This window comes from Phytophthora infestans, genomic scaffold, assembly GCF_000142945.1.
Source record: "Phytophthora infestans T30-4 supercont1.9 genomic scaffold, whole genome shotgun sequence".
In the NCBI taxonomy this organism is placed as follows: Eukaryota; Oomycota; class Peronosporomycetes; order Peronosporales; family Peronosporaceae; genus Phytophthora; species Phytophthora infestans.
Genome location: NW_003303750.1, coordinates 3921899 through 3942595, shown reverse-complemented (window position 1 = coordinate 3942595; position 20697 = coordinate 3921899). Strand labels below are relative to the sequence as shown.

Genomic DNA, 20697 nt, shown 5'->3' with positions numbered 1-20697 from the left:
TTCGCACCATCGTTTGAAGAAGATGACAATGCGCTCGTTCTCGTCACTTAACAATTTACTGCGTTGTTGCATGCTTCATCAACGATGACGCTGCCTAAGACACTTTTCTCGTTTTTCAGTCTCGTTGTAGCACTGCAAGTTGCCTCGGGGATCGAGTACACTGACACCGGCATCGCTATTGTCGGTACGACGGAACTTCTGGACGTCAACGTGACGGCCGGAACTTCTCACGAAGATCTCATCTCGTACGAGTTCGCGACTTATATCGCCGTCCATTTCGCCGGCTTTAACCTGCCGGAAGGAGATTCGGTGGTCATCAGCTCCCCGGACGTGAATGTCGCGGTGTCACACACGTATACCGGTCGGGGACGACAACAGACCGGAACGTTCATCGCCAGTTTCGTGCCGGGTAATTCCGTCACCGTCACGTACACGTCTGTCGGACCGGCCTCTGCCGGTCAGGGATACCGTATCACGGGATTCTCTCGTGGTTACCCGACGATGCATCACGAGTCGGTTTGTGGCGATGGAGATCAGTCGCTTCCGGCAAAATGCTACGCGCCCGGCACCAACCTGTCCGAACATCTACCTGATGCGTATACAAAAGCTCAAGCTGTCGCCCGTCTACTGGTCAACGGCACGTACCTGTGCACCGGTTGGCTTGGTGGCAGTGAAGGACACTTGTTCACGAACCACCACTGCTTTGAGCAAGAAGACTGGGTGCTCACGACCGACATTGAGTTCGCTGCTGAGAGCTCGTCGTGTAGCGAACAGTGTGAGACACAGCTCGGCTGTCCCGGAACGCTCGTAGCCACGGCATCGACCCTTATCGCCGACAGTGAAGACATCGACTACTCGGTTGTGCAGCTACCGGACTGCGTCGACCTCTCTCCGTACGGATATCTGCAAATGCGTGAGTTTGGCCCGGTAGTAAACGAGTCGATCTACGTGCCGCAGCATCCGGACGGGTACGCGAAGCGCATCGTGAGCACTGTCGACCGTGGAGACAGCACGACAGTGCTAAGTGTCGGCAAGGACGGAAACTGTGGGACCGAACAGGTCCGACACAACGCAGATACTAAAGGCGGCTCGTCCGGCTCACCGTTGATAGCTTCGAAGGATAATTTGGTGGTTGGGATCCACCATTGTGGCGGTTGTGCGAACACGGCGATCGACGTGCGTACTGTACTGGCGGACTTGGCGTCGAAGAATATCACAATACAGAACCTCGTGGCAACGGTGGGAAGCAGTCAGCCGAAGTACGCCCAGACGCCGTGTGCTGCTCAAAAGCCCAAGAACGCCACGGCTCCAGGGCAGAATCATAATATGCCATGCCACGGATCGAATATGACCAACGTGACGACGACGACGTCGAACAGTACGCTGATAGTCACGACTTCGAACAGCTCGATTACCACGACGTCCAACTCGCCCACGCTCTCGCCTTTAGTGGCAGCAACAGTGTCGATTGCAGACGCTAAGAACATACCATCTCCAAACACTGACACGACGTCAACTTCAACTGTAACGTCCAAAAGCTCGGCTGCACTCACGTCTGCCTCCGTGGTGACATCGTCAAAATCTACTGAATGGGCTTTATCTGATTCTGCGACGACTCCAACTACGTCGACAAGCTCCTCAAATACGACAACAATTACCAGTACAAATACTACATCTGCATCGACTACGGTGAAGACGGCAAGTAGAGAACTGATTGATTTTGGATCAGCTTCTGCAACTTCGCCTACTTCGCCTACGGCAGCGAATACTGTGGATAATGACTTAATCGTGGGAAAGCTCAAGGCTGCGGTTGGGATCAAACCCGAATGTACGCCCAACTCGACACCGGCGGCTAGTGTCACTGCAACGCCGAAACCTATCGCGCCCATTCCGACACCAGCTACATCGGAGACAACGACCCCAATGCCGACCACGCCGAACCCGACGTCGGCATCGAGCGTGACAATGACGCCGAAGACACCATCGCCCAACCCGACGCCGGCGGCTAGTGTGACTACAACGCCGAGACCTACCACGCCCAATCCCGACGCCAGCTGCATCGGTAACAACGAACTCAATGCCGACCACATCGAGCCCGACGCTGACGTCTAGCGTGACAACAACTACGAAGCCACCTTCGCCCATCCCGACACCAGCTACATCGGTGACAACGACCCCAATGCCCACCACGCCGAACCCGACGCCGGCATCGAGCGTGACGACGACGCTGCAGCCACCATCGCCCAACCCGACGCCGGCGGCTAGTGTGACTACAACGCCGAGACCTACCACGCCCAACCCGACACCAGCTGCATCGGTGGCAACGACCCCAATGCCGACCACGTCGAGCCCGACGCTGACGTCTAGCGTGACAACAACGCCGAAGCCACCTTCGCCCAACCCGACGCCGGTGGATAGTGTGACTGCAACGCCGAAACCTATCGCGCCCATTCCGACACCAGCTGCATCGGTGACAACGACTGCAATGCCGACCACGCCGAACCGGACGCCGGCATTAAGCGTGACGACGACTCCGCAGCCACCATCGCCCAACCCGACGGCGGCGGCTAGTGTGACTACAACGCCGAGACCTACCACGCTCATCCCGACTCCAGCTACATCGGCGACAACGACCCCAATGCCGACCACGCCGAACCCGACGCCGGCATCGAGCGTGACAATGACTCCGAAGACACCATCGCCCAACCCGACGCCGGCGGCTAGTGTGACTACAACGCCGAGACCTACCACGCCCAACCCGACGCCGGCTGCATCGGTGACAACGACTGCAATGCCGACCACGCCGAACCCGACGCCGGCATCGAGCGTGACAACGACTCCGAAGACACCATCGCCCAATTCGACACCAGCGGCTAGTGTGACAACCACGCTGAAGCCTACCACACCGTGCCCGACACTGGCTGCATTGGTGACAACGACGCCAAAGCCTATCTTGCCCAACCCGACACCGGCGACTAGCGTCAGTTTAGCTTCGAAACCTGTGACAGGTAGCAGGGATAACTGGGGGGATCCTGTTCAACACTAAATACCTCTCGCGGTGTCATCCATTCGAGACCTCTGGCCTCCTCTGTAAGCTGCGAAGGAGCCCCTGTCCGTGATTTTAGATTCTTTAATCATTTCTATTTCTTTTTCACAAAATGCTACCTGGTAGTAGTATGTCTATCGGTCTGATTGTGCACAAGGATCGCGACGAGATTTCGCCTTTTACTCACCATCGTTTGCGAAGCTTGTTGTCCTTGTAGGCTTACAGCGAAAAGTCCTCATACGTGAGGTTATGCCATCCTACGACGAGCGCCTCGGTCGTAACCAAAGAAGAAACCGCCAGGTGGTGCGAACATGCAGACGATGACGGGATGGCTTCTGATCAACGTACAGCTTTTTTCTCGCCATCCGAGTAAGTCTGAAAAAAAAACCAATGACGGACCGGTATTCTTCACTACCTACAGTGCAGTGAACCACCTCGGTTGTTTGGTTGGTGCCTTGACCAGCGGCTACGTTGCTGATCGATTCGGCCGTCGTGCTACGATATTCTCGGCTATCACCTTCTGCGTTGGCACTTGCTGGCTGTGTCTTACCCCGTTTTAAGAACACACGGTGATTTTGTTATTCCGTCTCATTGGAACCATCTACTGCTCGGAGATCGTCCCGCTGAGCGTTCGTGCATGCTACGAACTCGGTACAATCATGACAGCAGTAGTTCCGGTAATCGAACTTTAAGATCTACGGCGTCTTGCGGGCCTTGCCGACATCCAGACAGATTACACGTCGACTTCAAAAAAAATGAACCTCGTTATTTAAAAAAACGTTGCTGCCCACAGTTTGACCACTGATAGGAGGCGACTGATGAGAGCTGCGCGACCAGTGAACTTTAAAAGGGTCGATTACCACTAAGCCGCATCGTGAAGTGCCTTAACAAACCCATCGGCGAATGTTTACTACATGTAAACTTAAACCTCTTCTGCCGATGACAATTGTTTAGTGACGTTCCTAGAGTCTGACAGAGAAGTACCCGGCACATGTACGGCATGTTGTTCGACAGGATAGTGCACAACGTCGGGATCTCCGCATGCATTCCGCTACATCTTCCAAGACAACAAGGTCCGCTTTCTGAAGTTGTCACCGTCTCAAATGCAGGATTGCAGTTTTTGTCTCGCAGACGACACTCAGAGACGGGCCCGGTCACGCTTGACAGGCCATCCTGAAGCAGAGGCAAGACTATGCGCCTGGTTCTGAAGGTCCCGAGCCGACGATGGAGAAATGCGCCGAGCGTGGACGCCTCGATTCATTCCTGCGCACGTACGATCATTCCTGAATTTGCTTTCGGACAAGGAGCATCTCCTCTCGGACATCTTGACGACTCAGTGCCACGTAACCAAGCTCTGGTCCCACATGGCGCCCAGCGTGAGCCGGCACTTCACACCTGCGGCGGACACCCCGACGACGGGCAGTACGCGCTACGCCATCATCGTGTGCGCGTTCGCTTCGCTCGGTGGGTTTTTCTTCGGCTACGACCAGGGTGTGACGTCCGGCGTGTTGATTATGGATTCGTTCCTGAACGACTACTGCGTCGGGTGGCACAACTTCACCTACGATGACTGCACCCGGTCGTCTTCGGACATCCCGGGACAGTGGACGAGCTTCACCGTGTGGTACAACATGGTCTACAACCTTGGTTGTCTGGTTGGTGCTCTGATTGGCGGCTACGTCGCGGACAGGTACGGTCGTCGAGCTACGATTTTCTCCGCCGGCGTCCTGTTCTGCATCGGGACGACGTGGGTTTGTCTAAACCCCGCACAGGATCACACGCTCATGTACATTGCGCGTATCGTACAGGGCTTCGGCGTCGGCAACTCATCGTTCTCACTCCCACTGTTCGGATCTGAGATGGCCCCGAAGGAGCTGCGCGCGCGTCTGTCCGGTTTGATGGTGCTGCCCGTCACATTCGGTCAGTGGCTCGCTAACCTTATCAACATCCTCGTCATGGACGACAGCAACGGCTGGCGTATTAGTAACGCCGTATCGATGATCCCTTCGGTGATCGTCATGTGCGGCATCTTCTGCGTGCCCGAGAGTCCTCGTTGGACGTGTCAGCAGAAGGGCAGGGAAGAGGCTGAGGCGGTTCTTAAGCGGCTACGACAAACGGACGACGTGCGCCATGAGCTCGAAGCGATCGGTACCCAGATTAACCAAGAAGAGACTGGGAACAAAGACATGGCTGGACTGTGGGAACCCACGGTGCGACGACGTGTGTTCATCGCCATGGCGCTACAGCTCGGCCAACAGGCGACTGGTATCAACCCCATTATGACGTACGGGTCGCTTATTTTTCAAGGACATCACAGGTGCCGGTCTCTACGCTTCGCTCCTTCTAAGCGGCGTCAACTGCTTGAGTACCACACCTGGTTTGATTTGGTTGGATAAGTACGGACGCCGCTATATGGCCATGATCGGCGCTGTAGGCATGGTGATCGGCCACCTGTTCGCTGCTATTCTGTTCACGGCGATCTGCGACGGCAACGTCGACGACTCGGGCTGCCCTTCAGTCGGCGGATGGTTTATTTGATTTGGTACAGCTTTCTTCGTCTTCAGCTATTCCGTGTCTTGGGGCGCTCTACCTTGGATCTCCTGCTCGGAGATTTTCCCACTCAACGTACGTGCGTCTGCTGTGTCTGTGGCTACTGCAGCCAACTGGATCGGTGGTGCCGCCATGACGGAAGTCGTCAAGCTCTTCCCGTACCTGAACATCAACGGTGTATTCTTCATGTTCGCTGGACTCGCACTACTATGCGGCCTGTTCATCTACTTCTACTGCCCAGAGACCAAGGGCATTCTACTTGAGGACATCGAGACACTCTTCAGCCGCAGTAACCACACGGCTATGTCACCGTCCTACGGCGCGGTCAAGACCCCTGTGGCTGCTACCGACAAGAGCCCAGTTGCCCAATGGCCTAAGATTTTTAAAACCTGTCAATCAATTTACTACAACTGCGAATTTGTCGTGATGCGCAAATAACTACTATTGTAATATTAAATCCTGTAGTAGTAGTATTTCAAGCTGTCGAACTAAAGACACAATTCTGTAAAATAGCAACTACTACCGGTAATAGTAAATTGAGCTATCAGGTAGTAATTTAGAGGCCTTTTGCGTTAAATATACTTTTAATGCCAAAATGCTAAGCTTTTGAGCACAGTTGCAAGAAAGAAACGGGTGCATATCGGCAATGAGCAAAAATAATAATTGTGGAAGAGGAATATCTAGATACCAAATCTTTTTTAATTTGTACCAATTTATTTTTTCAAGCACTGGAAGCCTACCGTCTTACCCCGCATATAAGGCATATGTGCTATAAATAAATACAACACTGCTTGTGTGTTATATTCGTTTAGAAAGCCTATGTGTTGTACAGCGAACAAATTATTTGACTTTGAAGAATGGGTCCTAGAATCTTGCTTGGTCGCTGAGGCTTGACCCTCCTACGCGATCGGTTAGGGTTCAAACCCTCCTGCGTGCAGTTCACATGATGTGGTGATTGGTAACGGGTCTTCTCTTTCTGTTGTGGCTGCGTTGTATACGGAGGTTTTGCTTGTTAGTATTATGAATTCTATAAAAAAAAATCTGTTTATAAGAATCGTTTGCATGAATTACATGTAATCACGTGTATTATACTTAAGTACTATGTATCCATCTACTTTCACTGCAAAATATGATCCGGAGCGAACCAAGCACAGCGTTTTCAGAGGATTTTCAACCGTGTACGAGAATTTGGACACCAGCTTATTGTCCTTGTCAACAGTACTTACCTATAGCTACGTCGCTCAGCACTCATGGCTGTGTAAATTATAAAATAAGAGAATTAAAGCCAAGTAACAGCAGCACCGACAAGTTTGTTGAGAAGGGTGGTTAGTTGGAGCTCTCAAGAATATTCATTGGTTGGTACAGCCTTGTGTTGTAACTAGGTTTCAGCCACATGTGTTCTAATTAGGTAGGTGGTCAAATTGAGGTTTAAGCTAGATGTCGAGCGAATCCCGTATTTTATTTAGAGCACATATGCCTTATATGTGGGGTAAGACGGTAGTACATGTATTAGTACTGTTGATGCTACATGATCTTACTCTTGCGCATGTATAATACATTGTATTAGTATTGTTGAATCAACAGTGTTGATGCTACATTATCTTACTCCCAGATTTGCTTGCGCTTGCCCGTCCTGGTTAACGAAGGCTGTCGGAGCTCTCCGTTGCTGTAGCTCCGCGACGTCTTGTCCTCTAAACCTATATCGAAGCTCCAGCTTCCACTTAGGACTATTCGCTGTAGCAGCTTCAGCTCTTTCGCTATCTTGAAGCGGCATAATTTTTGTAACACGCCACGTCACCAATCAGACACTCCTCGGAAATCCTTGCTCCGTCGAATACGGCGCACAACTCGCGCGAATCCCAAAGTAATCGTGCAAACACCTCGAGAAAGTCTACTTCGAAGTCGAACGAAACGACGTAGTGACTCTGCGTGTCGAAGGTGAAGTCGATCCTCCCAACACCATTGCACACACGCCCCAGCAGCTTCGCCGTGATGCGTGGGTATTGACGGATTTTACGTTAGGGAACATGACTTCCAAGGTGGCTCGCGTCACGACGTGTCTATAACTCGCGTAGGACGTCACAATCGTCCGTCCTTCCGCTGAAACTACTTGAGACCGCAAGTAGTGAAATTCGAGCTCCGAAAGAGCTTTCGTGTACTGCTCCCATTGATGCAGCATCACTTTACGTCCGTTGAATCCACCGATACGCAGGTTCTCGTCCATGACTTGGATTACGGGTCAAGCAAGGCGCCCGGGTGATAACCGTTCTCAAACACGCGGTGGTACTCTTGCACTGTCTTGACGTAATAGCCATCCAGTGCATCCCGACGATTGAAAGTCCGTGCACTAAGTATTTGCTGGTATTCAGTCAGTCGTTGGATTTCCTGTCGAAGATCCATGACGTCCAGCTCCAAGTTATAGAGCTGCGAGGCTTGAGAATCTCGCGTCCGCCACTTGAGCTTTTTGCGTTGATCGGGAGCTCTTCTCGCAGCGGCGAGTGCTGCGACGGCAGGAACACGCGGAGCTAGCACGGGTCGATACCGTACTGGTGTTACGCCAAAGGTTTCGGAGACCGAAATGTTCGTGTTCAGTGTTGTCGGGCGAGATATTGTGAATGCCTGGCGAATTCACAACTGACTGAGTCATGTGAATATTTGTCGCCGGTCGGTCGAGTTGCTATTCGATTGTTGGCTTCGGGCGTTTTTTGTTTCGCTCATTCACCACTACAGTTTAAAGTTTGCGGAGATTATTTTTATGGGGTCCCACTACTAACAACGCCGCTTTCTGGAGTTGTGCTGGGTCGAAGATCAAAAACGTACTTGTACAAAAGTTGGACTTACCAAATACAAATACTTTGGCGCAATCTTCTGGACTCTCCTTTTCTATCCGGTCGTGTTTGGAAGCTTCTTAAACTTGCCTGTCGTTAATAAAAGAAAAGTATTTTGTTGTTGTTGTCATTGAGATCAGTTGCTCGTTTTTTATTGGAGCATAGGTATCATTTACCGGTAGCTAACTACCATGAATAAACCACAAAAGACCGAGCAGAATACTCTATTTCTATTTCATTTCAAATTGAAAGAGCATGATAAATATATAAAGCTTGTTGCAGTTTTTTTTATTAGTTTGAAGAAAACAACCAAAATAAAAACGCTGGGACCAGTAGGAATGCCTCATTCTTGTCACTTCAACATGGCACAGCGCGAGTTCATCTCTACCGGTATCACTGGCATTCTCGTCAAATATGTTACTTTTATGGATAGACATTTTGTTAGTGCTGCATGTGAGCTTGGCCGCATTCGTCTCAGCGTGAAGATCAGTATTCGCCGCTCATTCACGTTGGTTGCTCACGAGCAGCGAACACGCCTTAGTCATACCAGTGTTCTTTTCTCATTCATCCATTATTACATGGACGTCGCAACAGCGAAGTTGACGCTGAACACACGCGCTCTTGTCCCGTGTCTCACTACAGTTACGGACCAGCGTGGCATGGTACAACAGGTGTGTAATGAAAAAATCACCTCAACTTGGACGGAATCGTTGGAATTCGTCTCTGATTTCTGCAAGGGAAAACGCGCGTGACCCACAAAAAAGACTTCCACTTCATGACACGATGCACCTACTCCCAAATCTCCTTGCGTCTGCCCGTCCTATTAGTCAACGAAGGCTGTCGCCACTCTTCGTCGCTATGCCCTGAAGGCGTCTTATCCTCTAAATCTGTATCGAAACTGGCCTCTGTCTTTTTCTCAACTGTAGCTGTCGCAATTGTACCAGCGTTTGGACTCGACGTGACCTCCCCGTAGCCGGTAACGTCCCCGATCAGACATTCCTCGGTGATCCTTGCTCCTTTGAAAATGGCACAAAGATCGCGCGGGTCCTGAAGCAAACGAGAAAACTCTTCGAGGAAGTCTAGTTCGAAGTCAAACGAGATAATGTTGTGCGTCTGCGTGTCAAAGACGAAGTCAAACTTGCCAACGCCTTTGAACACACGCCCCAACATCTTCGTCACAATGCGTGGATATTGTCGTAGTGCTTCAGGGAACATGACTTCCACAGTGCCTCGTGTTACGATGTGTTTGTAGCTGGCATAGGACGTGACGACCGTGTGCCCTTCCATCGAGAGGACTTGAGAGCGCAGGTAGTGAAATTCGAGGCCGGAGAGCGCCTTTGTGTATTGTTCCCACTGATGCAGCATCACGCCACGTCCGCTGAACCCACCGATACTCAGGTTCTCGTCCATAGTTTGCATAACGTACTGAGTCGCATCAAGCGGGGTGCCTGGACGATAGCCGTTCTCAAATACACGGTGGTACTCTTGCACTGTCTTGACGTAGTAGCCATCCAGCGCATCACGACGATTGAAAGTGCGGGCGTCGAGAATTTGCTGATACTCTGCCAAGCGTTGGATCTCCTGTTGAAGATGCATGACGTCCAGCTCCAAGTTGTAGAGCTGCGAAGCCTGGGAATCGCGCGTCCGCCATTTGAGCTTCTTGCGTCGATTGGGGGCTCTTCTCTCTGCGGCGAGTGCTGTGACGGCTGGTACTCGCGGTGCGAGAACAGGTCGAGATCGTACTGGAGTCACGTCAAAGGTGTCGGCTATGGCATTGAACGGATGCATCGCTGCTTGGCGAGATGTCGTGTACCTTTGGCGAATTCTCGACTGATTGTTTTCTGTCGGAGTTGCCATTCGACTGTTATTATCCCGGCCACCAAACCTTGGACAAACTTTGGTCCAAAAAAGGTAACCCTTCCCTTCACAAAACCCATAACGATAGTTAGATATAAGGGGCGTAGATTCCGATTTTGAGGTCTATTTTTGCGTATCTGCAACCATTGATCTCCCAATCGGCCGTTTAAAAAAGGCTCTATATCTTGCAGAATTGTTTGCAATTGTGGGCTTGGCACGTACTAACATGCATGCATATTCATTGGCAGAGCCGGGATAACAGGTGGGGATTTTCAGAACCGGATGGATAAATTCCAAATATTACCGCAATTTGACGATAGTTAGAAAATTATAAACTTGTTAAAAAGAACCAGTCAAAAGAATATCTAGAGTGTAAAGAACATACAACGGGTCACCCGTTCATATTCCTAATCGGCTACAGCTTCATTGTCATCGACGGCGTCATCCTCTTCCGTGTCCTCTTTGCTGCCCTCTGGTTCCGATGCAATTTCGCATTCATCACTTTGCTGCAGATATTTTGTCTGGAGGCCTCCCAGATGGTTTTGGACCTTCCATCTGTCATAATTAATTTGTCGACCACTGAAATGATAAATATCAATAATAACTGAAATGATATGAAGTACAGCCTACCGAGGTGAAATTCTTGTCGTGGTGCTGCTCCCAGTGCGCCCATATAGCTGAAATGGTGCCCGTAGCAAAGCCTAAACACTCTTTGACATGATAACGAACTCCTCCTTTCCATAGATGCGGTGCAGAGGCCTTCTTTTGGCGGAGGAACTCGTAGGTCTTCACAACCAAGTACTTCTCAGCAGCAGTCAATTTCTTACCGGCGACCATTTGAAAAGTAGTGAACATTATTAGATGCTGTGAAGTTCTTACGAGAATAAATAGACACCAAGCTATCTATTAAGGGGACACACAACGAAATCGGCTCTACGGTTGCGGAGTTACATTCCTCTAATTTAAGATAAAATATATTACCATTTTTGTCCAAGCCTTTTTGGCCGGGATAATAGCTTCGGGCGTTTTCTGTTTCGGTCGCTTACGTCCCATCGCCAGCATATGAAGTTGCGGCACGCAAATACCTAGGGGAAGTACAGAGCACACCTTTCGAATGAGGAGCACGAAATACCCTCTGGATTCAGTACTGAAATGGTTGCATCGTGATGGGCCCCGATTGTCAAGAGGATCAGCGCCACACACCAGTTTACCTACTGTCGCGAGGACACCTACGGTATGATAGGACGGGGAATTCAGGTCCAGCGGGTACAAGTGCAAATTTCACTACAAGGATCAAACATCTATATATCTCAGACAGCATTAAAAAGAATTGCTCGGGTTGGAAGTTGGGGCCTAAAGCACATGATTCGAGGCGCAACTTGAAAAAGGCTGAATTCCTTTTGGTTAGCTCCAAACAATTAAAGCTAGAAGACGTGGTTGTGACATCCTCGTTCCATAATAAAAAGACTGACTGGAGAACCAATTAGCTTGGGGGATTTGCGAACGCGACAAACCGGTAGCTTACTGCCACAAGTTGCAGGGTTTGGAGACCAGAACACCACGAGTGCTGTGCCAATCGACTGAACTCAGTCGGGCCTGGGTCCTTAGCTTTATCTTCTTGTTCGCGCGTGACCAGTCGGACAAAGATGTAACAGCGAAAGCTGGGCCCAGTGTGCTGAACCGATTGCATTTTTGCAAGCGGCGAACTCTACTTGTTTACGGGGGAATATAATAGCAATGTCCGCGTAAGGGGCAGGTGTAGAGGTTTATTTCCTACACAACCGGTGGGTAACCCATCGGGCTGTAAGCTTCACGCCACAAACAGAATATGCCACAGTGTCCACAGGGCGGCTATTCGCTCCACAAGGCTAGCGCCTGTCGCCAGAGACACGGAAAAACTTCCTGCACGCATTTCCGGACCGATGGTATCAACATTCACGTCTCAGTAACGACACCAAATGTGGATCGGCGATTCATCGTTCCGGTTAAGGTTTGGACATGAAGCAAATCGATGGGTCAGGGGCCCGAAGAACCCTTAATAAAACTCTTTATTATGAAGAGCATCGTGGGCCAGTCTTTTCGGCGTTCGCAGATATCACGCTGCACAACAACTGCTCCATTCTGTTCAGTATGCTCCATGTATTGATTTTAATTATTAGCTGAACGATTTATAAAAAATGACCAAAATTGCTCAGATTGCCCTAAATCTGAGACGTCGTCCCAGAATCTACTCCACAGATAGCTGAGCTAAGGTGCCTTCCAGATTATGAAGGAAGAGGGCACTCGGTGCTCCTACTTGATCTCGCCGTCATCGCGGCAACAAAGGACCAGCTCATTATTTTAATAGAGCTGATCTTGCCCCGTTACGTATTGAAACTGCGGACAAAGTTTCTCAAAATTTTAGCGTAGCGCAGATTGCCCAGGTTCCTAGGCGTACTACTAATGAAACCTGGGCAATCTGCGCTACGCTAAAATTTCATGGAAAACACCTACTGGTCACCACGAAGGCGTTTTCTGACTTTTTCTATGCCGAAAAGGCAAACTCGAGGTTTCCATGAAAATGTACTGAGCTCGCAACTTGCGACTGTCACGAGCGCTCATTCTGAATCTGGCAAAGAGTTGCACGTGGCCATGAAGATTCACTGCGCTGTGTTGGCTGCCGCGTCGCTGTTGGCGGCGCTACCGACGAGTGCAAGCTCAGAGATCGCAGCTCCCATCCGGGTGGCGACTACCGAAAAGCGGATCTATCTTCGTCGATCTCTGTCGGATACGACGACTGGCGAAGAGGAAAATGGCATCAACAATGACGAGTCGAACGCCTTGAATGAGGCAGAGGAAGGATTTGAGGAGGAAAAGAACCTGCAAACGAAAGCTCCAACTACTGACACTAAATTCGAATCCGAAGAAGAGGTTTTCGATGAACTGGAAGAGAACATTGAAATTACACCGACTAATCCACAAGAAACGTCGGACGAGGTTGAAGAAGAAGAACTCGACGAGGAAAACGAGAACTTGACATCGACGTCGACGAGCTCGTCTAACGAGTCATCTGTCAATGTGGGTGACGCTGAAGAAGAAGACCAAAGCCCTCAAACCCCCGAAGTAATTACCACAACAACGGTTAATCTAGATGAGGTGGTTGATGAAGCTATGCGAGAAGAGAAAAGTACCGAAGCCCCGATAAATTTATCAACGACGACTGTTGCTGAAGCAAAGACGAAATCTGAAGGCAAGAGCGTGCAAACGTCGTCTAGTTGCTCACGGACGGAGGCGGTCTCTTCTACCGAGGCACCAGTTGAGGTGTCTGACACTGAGAATGAAGAAGAATCTGAGGAAGATGAGCAAAACACTGAAAACCTCACGACGAATCTAAAAACTGAGACCCCGACGGTCGCTGAAGCCGAGGGACAAGCGTGCGGGACCGAAGACAAGAGCGTGCGAACCCCTTCGACTGACGATCAGACGACGGATTCAACTGAGGGTGAGGCTGAGGATGAAGAGGACAGTGAGTCAGAGGACTCTAGCGACGAAGACTCAAGCGACGAAGACTCAAGCGACGAGGACTCAAGCGACGAGGACTCAAGCGACGAGGACTCCAGTGACGAAGAATCTTGTGACGATTTCAAGTCTGACAACAACGAAGACAAGGATGAAGATGAAGACATGAATGAAGCTGTGGGCGACGAAGCGTTGGACAACGACACGGAGAGTGACTTAGTTGAGGAAGGCGGTGAAGGATCTACAAAATTGCGTTAGAAATTAATATTGGAACGGACCTATTAATGTATGCTTATTTCATTCCATATTAACAATTTAACTCTCGGCATATTCTACCTAGGTGAGGTCTTGTTGCCGCCACTGTTTGTCTGCGTCGGACCAGCTCACTTTGCCAGCGATCTTCTCTCCGATCTCGTGCTTTAATAAATAGTGGAAAAGTGGTTTCCCTACCATCATTTCAATCTTGTTGGCGTTCGAATGGACATTCGTGAGTGCCTGGCGTACACGGAAACTTGTTGCGCTTTCAAGTATTTTGAGCATAATAGGCTTCCCTAGCCTACTACTTTTGCGGGATTCCTGTTCTCGTCTACTGTTTTTATACCGCCTTCAACCCGAAGGATTTTGAGGGTGACGCGAACCTGTATATACAGCATACATTAGTATAGAAATTTTTATGCCTCAAGGGTTGGGCGAGATGGTTAATGAATAGGTTAGCGACGTAGATGAATATCGCGCGTTGTGCTGTATATACACCGCGAATGCGCTGTATAAGGACTGGCATTGCACAAGGATCTTGCATATCACCTCGTAACACGTGTACAGAACCAGATCGACCCCCGTTGGAATCTAGAGAGTTTTGTCAAAATTTAACAATAAAGGTGATCCAGAAAATGCAGATCAGTTGCATACTGAGATCAAGTATGCTAAGCTGAGGTACGGACGCAATCACGTGAAGTGTCTTCATCGCCAACATACAAACTAAAGGTCATATGGATAGAGACGCTCCTAGAGCCCACGCAATCATCGTATTAGAATTATGACTAGCCATCCAAAGAACGCTCACTCTCACTTTTCACTCTGAATCTTTCTCTTCTTCGGATGACGTTCGGCGGCGCTTGGCGGGCGACTTGCGCAGACGTATTTTACTGTCAGGAATGTCCGTGCCGCTCTTGAACAAGTTGTGCCAGATATCCCAGCAACTTCGCAACTCTACGTCCATGGTATGCTTTGGTTTCATGCACAGGTACACGGGAAGCGAGGTGAAGCATACATCGCAGAAGTACGTTGTAGTCCCGCCGCGTTTCCCGTTCGTCCGCAGCATGGAGCACACTTTGCAGTTGCGTTGTACACGTTTTAGCTGCCCTGAGTGTTTTCTCCACTCGTCAAATTGCTTTGCCGAATGAACGACACACTCTGCCAACACCCCAGCATCAGAAGAAGTCGGCACTTGACTAGATGCGTACTGCAGTCTGCAGGAGGAGATTGATCTACAATAGCAGTATATACATTTAGTCAAGACTGTATATATAACAAAAGACTTATCACACCTACCAGCGCCGAAGGTGTTGCCTTCATACATGTCTTCATCTTTCATGAGGATGAGGCCTAGATGCAACTTGCGGATATATTGGACATTGGTCAAAGGACGTGTTCCGTTTTGCCGCGTGAAAAGCTCTGTGTACAATGTAGCCATTGACAATAGCTAGTCCCAAAAACAGCGACTTGTAGTACTTACGGAAAGTAACTGCACGCTGCAAGGAATACCGTTGAAGGCGGAGCTGATCATGCACATCAACTCCGCCCATGAGCTTGTGGTAGTCCTAGCTTTAGGACAAGCCACTTCATGTTGCTCTCCAGTCTTTTCCCTCCTCGCAACCCTCTCAAGCGCAAGATCACTCCCGGTGCACAAGAGAAAAACTGGTTTGCTGTTCCACCACTTCATAGCAGCCATTTGCTTCACTTGTTTGGATCGAGCGGTAGTGAAAGCTCCCCGCATGATATGCTTGGGTCGTTTCTTCGGGTCCTTCTTCTTGTGTCTGATAATTGCAGCGAATCCAATTCGGTTTGTCATGATCGTGCCAACGATATAGAACCCCATCAATAGTAACTGGACAGCTAGCACCACACTGGTGTAGAAGTGATCCGTAACCACGAGCCGAAAGCCCTTGTCTTGTCCGTCAGGAAATACTGCTTTCAGGTTACGAGCTACCGCAGCAGGACCCGACTTCTTGTCCACCGAAGTCGTGTCATCAATATGTTGCTTCTTGTCTACATAGACCTCAAACCTGTATTATACAGCACATTTATACAGAATATCATAGATGTAAGATATATTATAGAGCATTTCACCTCCAAACATTGCGGCAAGTACCTGATGCAGTACGCGGAGCGGCGCGCAGCACAGCATAAACAACTTTGTGCCCCATTTACACGGTTTATCCTTCATGTACACGCGAGTCTTGTTGAACGACGACCGCGACGGTAGTATTCCTTCATCGAACACAAGCTCAGCCGGAGGTATAAAACCACGACGCAATGTGCGCTGCAGCACATGAACTACCTTCCGACTCTTCCAGGCTCTATCAGCCTTGGCGCGTGGGTCAAGGTTGCTTGAGAAGTGCAGGTTTCGGGAAATCTCCACGAAGCGGTCTCTCGTCATATAGTTAGAGAACTTGCCACGTCCGATAGCGCCTTCATCGTCCCTTTTCTAGTGGTTAGAAATATTTTCTCGATGTAGCTGCACGGTCCGAGCGAGAAGTAGCCCCATGAGCACACAGAGTTCATGGGGAAGCACAGGCGTGACTGCCATGAGTGACATGCGTACATCTCCTCGCGAACGTAGCGGAGTCTTGTCATCCGGCCGGCGACGCTGTATGTTTTTTCGATGCTCTAAGTATGCTTCAACACGCGCCTCTGTCTGCTCATGCTTGTAGTTGTTGCTGCACACAGCGATATGTTGCCAAAGTGCTACTGGCATGAAGTAGAAGAACAGCGCTAGTGGTGAATCACCACACTTCATTGCATCTGGCGTAGGTCTGAAAGGCTCCTTCCTCAAGTCCGGGTAGCTGTTTTCTTCTCCGACGGCTTCGTATGGGCGTTGCAAGTACTCGTACCTATCAGGAGATTCGGGTTCCGACCATCCAGTTGCGCTGTGCTCCCGCAGATTATTCAGGTCGTCGCCGACGACATTCCCAGCAAGCACCTTGTCTGGCCCTCCCAGTGACGCGAGAAACGTCTCGGTAAAGTGTCGCTCTGCGACAGGTTCAACTGAGTTGATATCATTACCACCTGATTCGTCATCGTCACCTTCTCTGTGCTCGACACCGACTTCGTAACCCTCGTCTTGTAGATCATCTACGTCGATAATAGCTTCTTCATCAATCTCGTCTCCAGAGTCAAGGTCACCAAAGTCGCTAGGGTCTTCTCCATCCTCCATTTTGTTGAGATTGTCTTCCACGTCGCTACACATGAGACTATCGGCTATACGACACAATGCATATCACATGTTAGACAGGGTAAGCGTAAGTTGTATATACAGGACACAAAAAAAACGCACCATCCTCGTAGTCGGAATCGCCGTTATCGTCGTCGACGATAACAACCTCGCCTTCGTCGATGGCAACTTCATCGTCACTGTCATCTTCGTCCGATGAGCCAAAAAGAGACGTCTCAATAGAAGTATGGACGGTAGGACTTGAGCGAGCCACCCTGTCCCGCGGAACCAACCCGTACTCGTCATCCTCGTCTTCTGAACTGAAAATGCCACCTCTATCATCTGCACCACAAGCCATACACCAGTAAGTAAGGCAATCCAAGTAGACACGTTGAGAGTACATACCATTCATAGGACTCGAAGAGGTGCTCAAACGCGGAGGGGAATCACAACGCCCAGCAGCGGTCGATTCAGTCGAAACTTGCGACGTCGCCTGCAATTCCCCGACGTTTGGACCAATTGGAGTTGTATAATTAGCGACCTCAGTGCTCGACGGCGTAGGAGCTAAACGTATGCAAGAGGAACGGGCACGTTAGACAAACCAAATCATTTAGCACTGCCATGTGGCATACGTCTACATTTTGCGGAGCACGCCGAGCTCAGCGCTTCGGCTGCTGCCATTGAATGAACTAACATAGACCAGTACAAAGTCACTTGTCAGCAATATCAGCAAGGTAAAGGCAGCGTTGTGTACGTACCGGAGCCATAATGAGCGCACACTCGATCTTCACCCGAAAAGGAGTCCTTGCCTTCGATACCGTTTGCTTTTCCGCCAGGCGGAATATACTTCCATCGGGTCTCGATCGAGCTAGCTGCGGGCTTCTTGAGCGTCCACCCGCTCGCCCCGAGCAGCTAGCTACAGTGTTTCTCGATCGTGCGTACAACAAGTCACTCAAGATGCTCAAAGTCGCTCTGGATGGGAAAATTGTGACCTTGGTCACGGATGGATGGACAGACATTAATGGCCTTGCTGCTGTGAACGATGTCGTCGTTTACGGGGAGTACACGTTTTTTTTTTGAGAGCGTCTACACCGGTACTCAAGCGCACGATGCCGAGGTTTTGGCAGCGGACATTGAGTTATTGCCAAATACGATTTTCTCGAGGTCGGCGCCGTGGTGACAGATAATACTAACGCGAACAAGGCCGCTTGGGAAACTTTGCAACAAACGTTTTCCCAAAACTTTCTTCCACGGCTGCGTCTGCCACGGCCTGCATTTACTAGCCAAAGACATCGTCAAAAAGGTGAAATGGATGGATACTTTGCAGAGTCGATGTAAGGAAATGGTTACCTTCTTCAAGAAGAATAGCAAAACGTGGGCAGCGCTTTCAGCACAGCTTAAAGAGAAACATCTACATGGTCTCGCTAAGCCAGGAGACACAAGATGTGGATTCCTGCTAAAGTGCTTCAAGACTATACTGGCTGCAGAGGCCATACTATTCTCTCGTGTGTCAGCCCGCGGATTCCTGAAGGCGAAGACAAAAAAGCAAAAGAAGACCTGCCGTGGCGTCCATACTCTAGTGACATCGGCTGAATTTGTGCCTCGCTTAAAGAAGGCTATCGCCATCCTTAAGCCAATTTCGAAGGCGCTGAAGTTGTTTGAGAAGAACATCACACCAGTTTCGGAGGTGTACCAAGTTCTTGTCGACCTACCGAACGAGCTAAAAGCTACAGGACTCACTGCAGCCGAGTACAAGAGCGTGGATGCGCTCGTCAGCTCGCGATTTGAGTTTACCTACGGAGATGCTCACGGCATTGCGTACCTGTTAGACCCACGCTATGCTGGGATTGACATGGATGCTTCTCTTCGCAGCGCTGTCGAGGATTTTGGCTGTGCAATGGCATGATGAGGAGAAAGCGGACGCAGGGATCGTGGAGCTGTCAGCTTATCATCGGCATGTCCGAGATCTGAAAGTAACGCAACCTGACAATGGGGTCTTCTCTGTGAGCGCAAGATCCCGCTTTTCGACTTCTGATGTGGACTGAATAATCTGCCTTTGTTGCAGGACATAGCGCTGCGTCTGTTTTGTTGCGCGGCTGCCAGCGCTGCGTCGGGGCGCAACTTCTCGGCTCACGCTTTCATTCACTCTAAGCTTCGCAGCCGGCTGGCGCCTGATCGGGTGGAGAAGCTAGTACATATTTTCTTCAATGTGAAATTATTTGTGATGAAGACATTGAGCGCTACTCGCATCTGGAAGACCTACTACGAGTGTTTGCAGAGGAAGATGAGGAAGAGGACACCGGGACAAGCAACCAGAGCGAAGATTTTGTATATTGCTAAATCTATTAATAGAATGTAGTTACAGAAATCTTTGTTTTCTAAATCTTTATGAACTTCTATTAAATGAAATTAACAAAAGTTGACACTCTTAATTCACAAACTTCACAGCAGTGTTTTTGCTATGCACAACAGGGTGAGATGTGCAGGTCTATCGATGCGAACAGTGTTTGCGGATTGACTATTGCAGATTGCCGTGGCTTTACGCCCCCTATACCATACTAAGCGCCCAATCAACGACTGCAGTGCACTGTACAAAAGTACGTCGGGGTTCTGATGCGATCGTTCACAGCTCTTCGGCCCGTCGCCCCCTGTGCTGAAGCAAGAAAGTTTAAGAGTGATACCTGAGTGGACCTCGACCAAGTTCTGGAGCTCGAGGCGATATGCTATTTGATGGATGGACTAGAGACTGATAGATCTGGATTGGTAGAGGAGAGGGGTAGTGGGCGGGTGAATGACTGATGGGTGGACTAAAACAACATGGGTGGATGTTTTTTTTTAATAATCCTCAATAAACCCTTCCTGCAAACTCTCGGGGTGGGTGGGTGGTATAAACGGTATTTTCCCGATCAAATTATCGTCAGTCCAGAAACCTGATCTTAGTGCACGTCACTTATCGTCAACGTGCCGCCAAGAACGATCAACCTGGTAAAAATCAAAACGTGAATGAGCTCATTTTCGCACATGAACCAGCTGGTATCTCCACTTCTAGGACGAATGCTACACTTCTTCACTCTGATAAAGATACGTTGATCATTCCAGAAGACATTTTTTTACAAAAAGGCAACGCATCGACGGAATCAGCTTACATCCGCTATTAACCCCTTCAAACCGGGAGCCTGCATATGCAGCTTTTCAAAAATGCTTAACCTGCACAATGCAGGTTAAGCTCAAATATGACTTAAAGTTTGTATAGTTACTTTTTTTCAAATCCTCGGCTATACAAAATCTAAGTTAAAAAAAACCTACAAGTGCAGGCTCTCTGTACGTGTGGTAGCATAGAAGATACACATAGCAAGCGACGAGACAGATAATATTTCTCTAAATTTGAATATAAGATATAAAAGTGTATGTGGTAAACATGAGTTTTACATTATTTTCCAAAGGTAATTTTTTCGCTCCCTCTCCAGCCACTCATTCGAGAATTC

The 20697-nt window shown here is 49.5% G+C and overlaps 4 protein-coding genes across 4 annotated transcripts; 3 read left to right on the top strand and 1 right to left on the bottom strand.

The window, feature by feature from the left end:
* Positions 1-84: 84 nt before the first annotated feature.
* Positions 85-1325, top strand: PITG_06158 (uncharacterized protein; the record flags this gene model as incomplete). Its single annotated transcript, XM_002998288.1, has 2 exons — positions 85-1185; positions 1251-1325. The coding sequence occupies 2 exons, from the start codon at positions 85-87 to the stop codon at positions 1323-1325; spliced, it is 1176 nt and encodes a 391-aa protein (XP_002998334.1).
* A 3085-nt stretch (positions 1326-4410) lies between these two features.
* Positions 4411-6034, top strand: PITG_06157 (Major Facilitator Superfamily (MFS); the record flags this gene model as incomplete). Its single annotated transcript, XM_002998287.1, has 3 exons — positions 4411-5330; positions 5395-5574; positions 5611-6034. The coding sequence occupies 3 exons, from the start codon at positions 4411-4413 to the stop codon at positions 6032-6034; spliced, it is 1524 nt and encodes a 507-aa protein (XP_002998333.1).
* Positions 6035-7828: 1794 nt separating this feature from the next.
* Positions 7829-10212, bottom strand: PITG_06156 (uncharacterized protein; the record flags this gene model as incomplete). The annotated part of the gene is made up of 3 exons (XM_002998286.1): positions 7829-8215; positions 8781-8844; positions 9218-10212. The coding sequence occupies 3 exons, from the start codon at positions 10210-10212 to the stop codon at positions 7829-7831; spliced, it is 1446 nt and encodes a 481-aa protein (XP_002998332.1).
* A 2595-nt stretch (positions 10213-12807) lies between these two features.
* Positions 12808-14037, top strand: PITG_06155 (uncharacterized protein; the record flags this gene model as incomplete). The annotated part of the gene is made up of 1 exon (XM_002998285.1): positions 12808-14037. One exon carries the CDS (start codon positions 12808-12810, stop codon positions 14035-14037), a length of 1230 nt encoding a protein of 409 aa, XP_002998331.1.
* Between the last annotated feature and the right edge of the window lie 6660 nt (positions 14038-20697).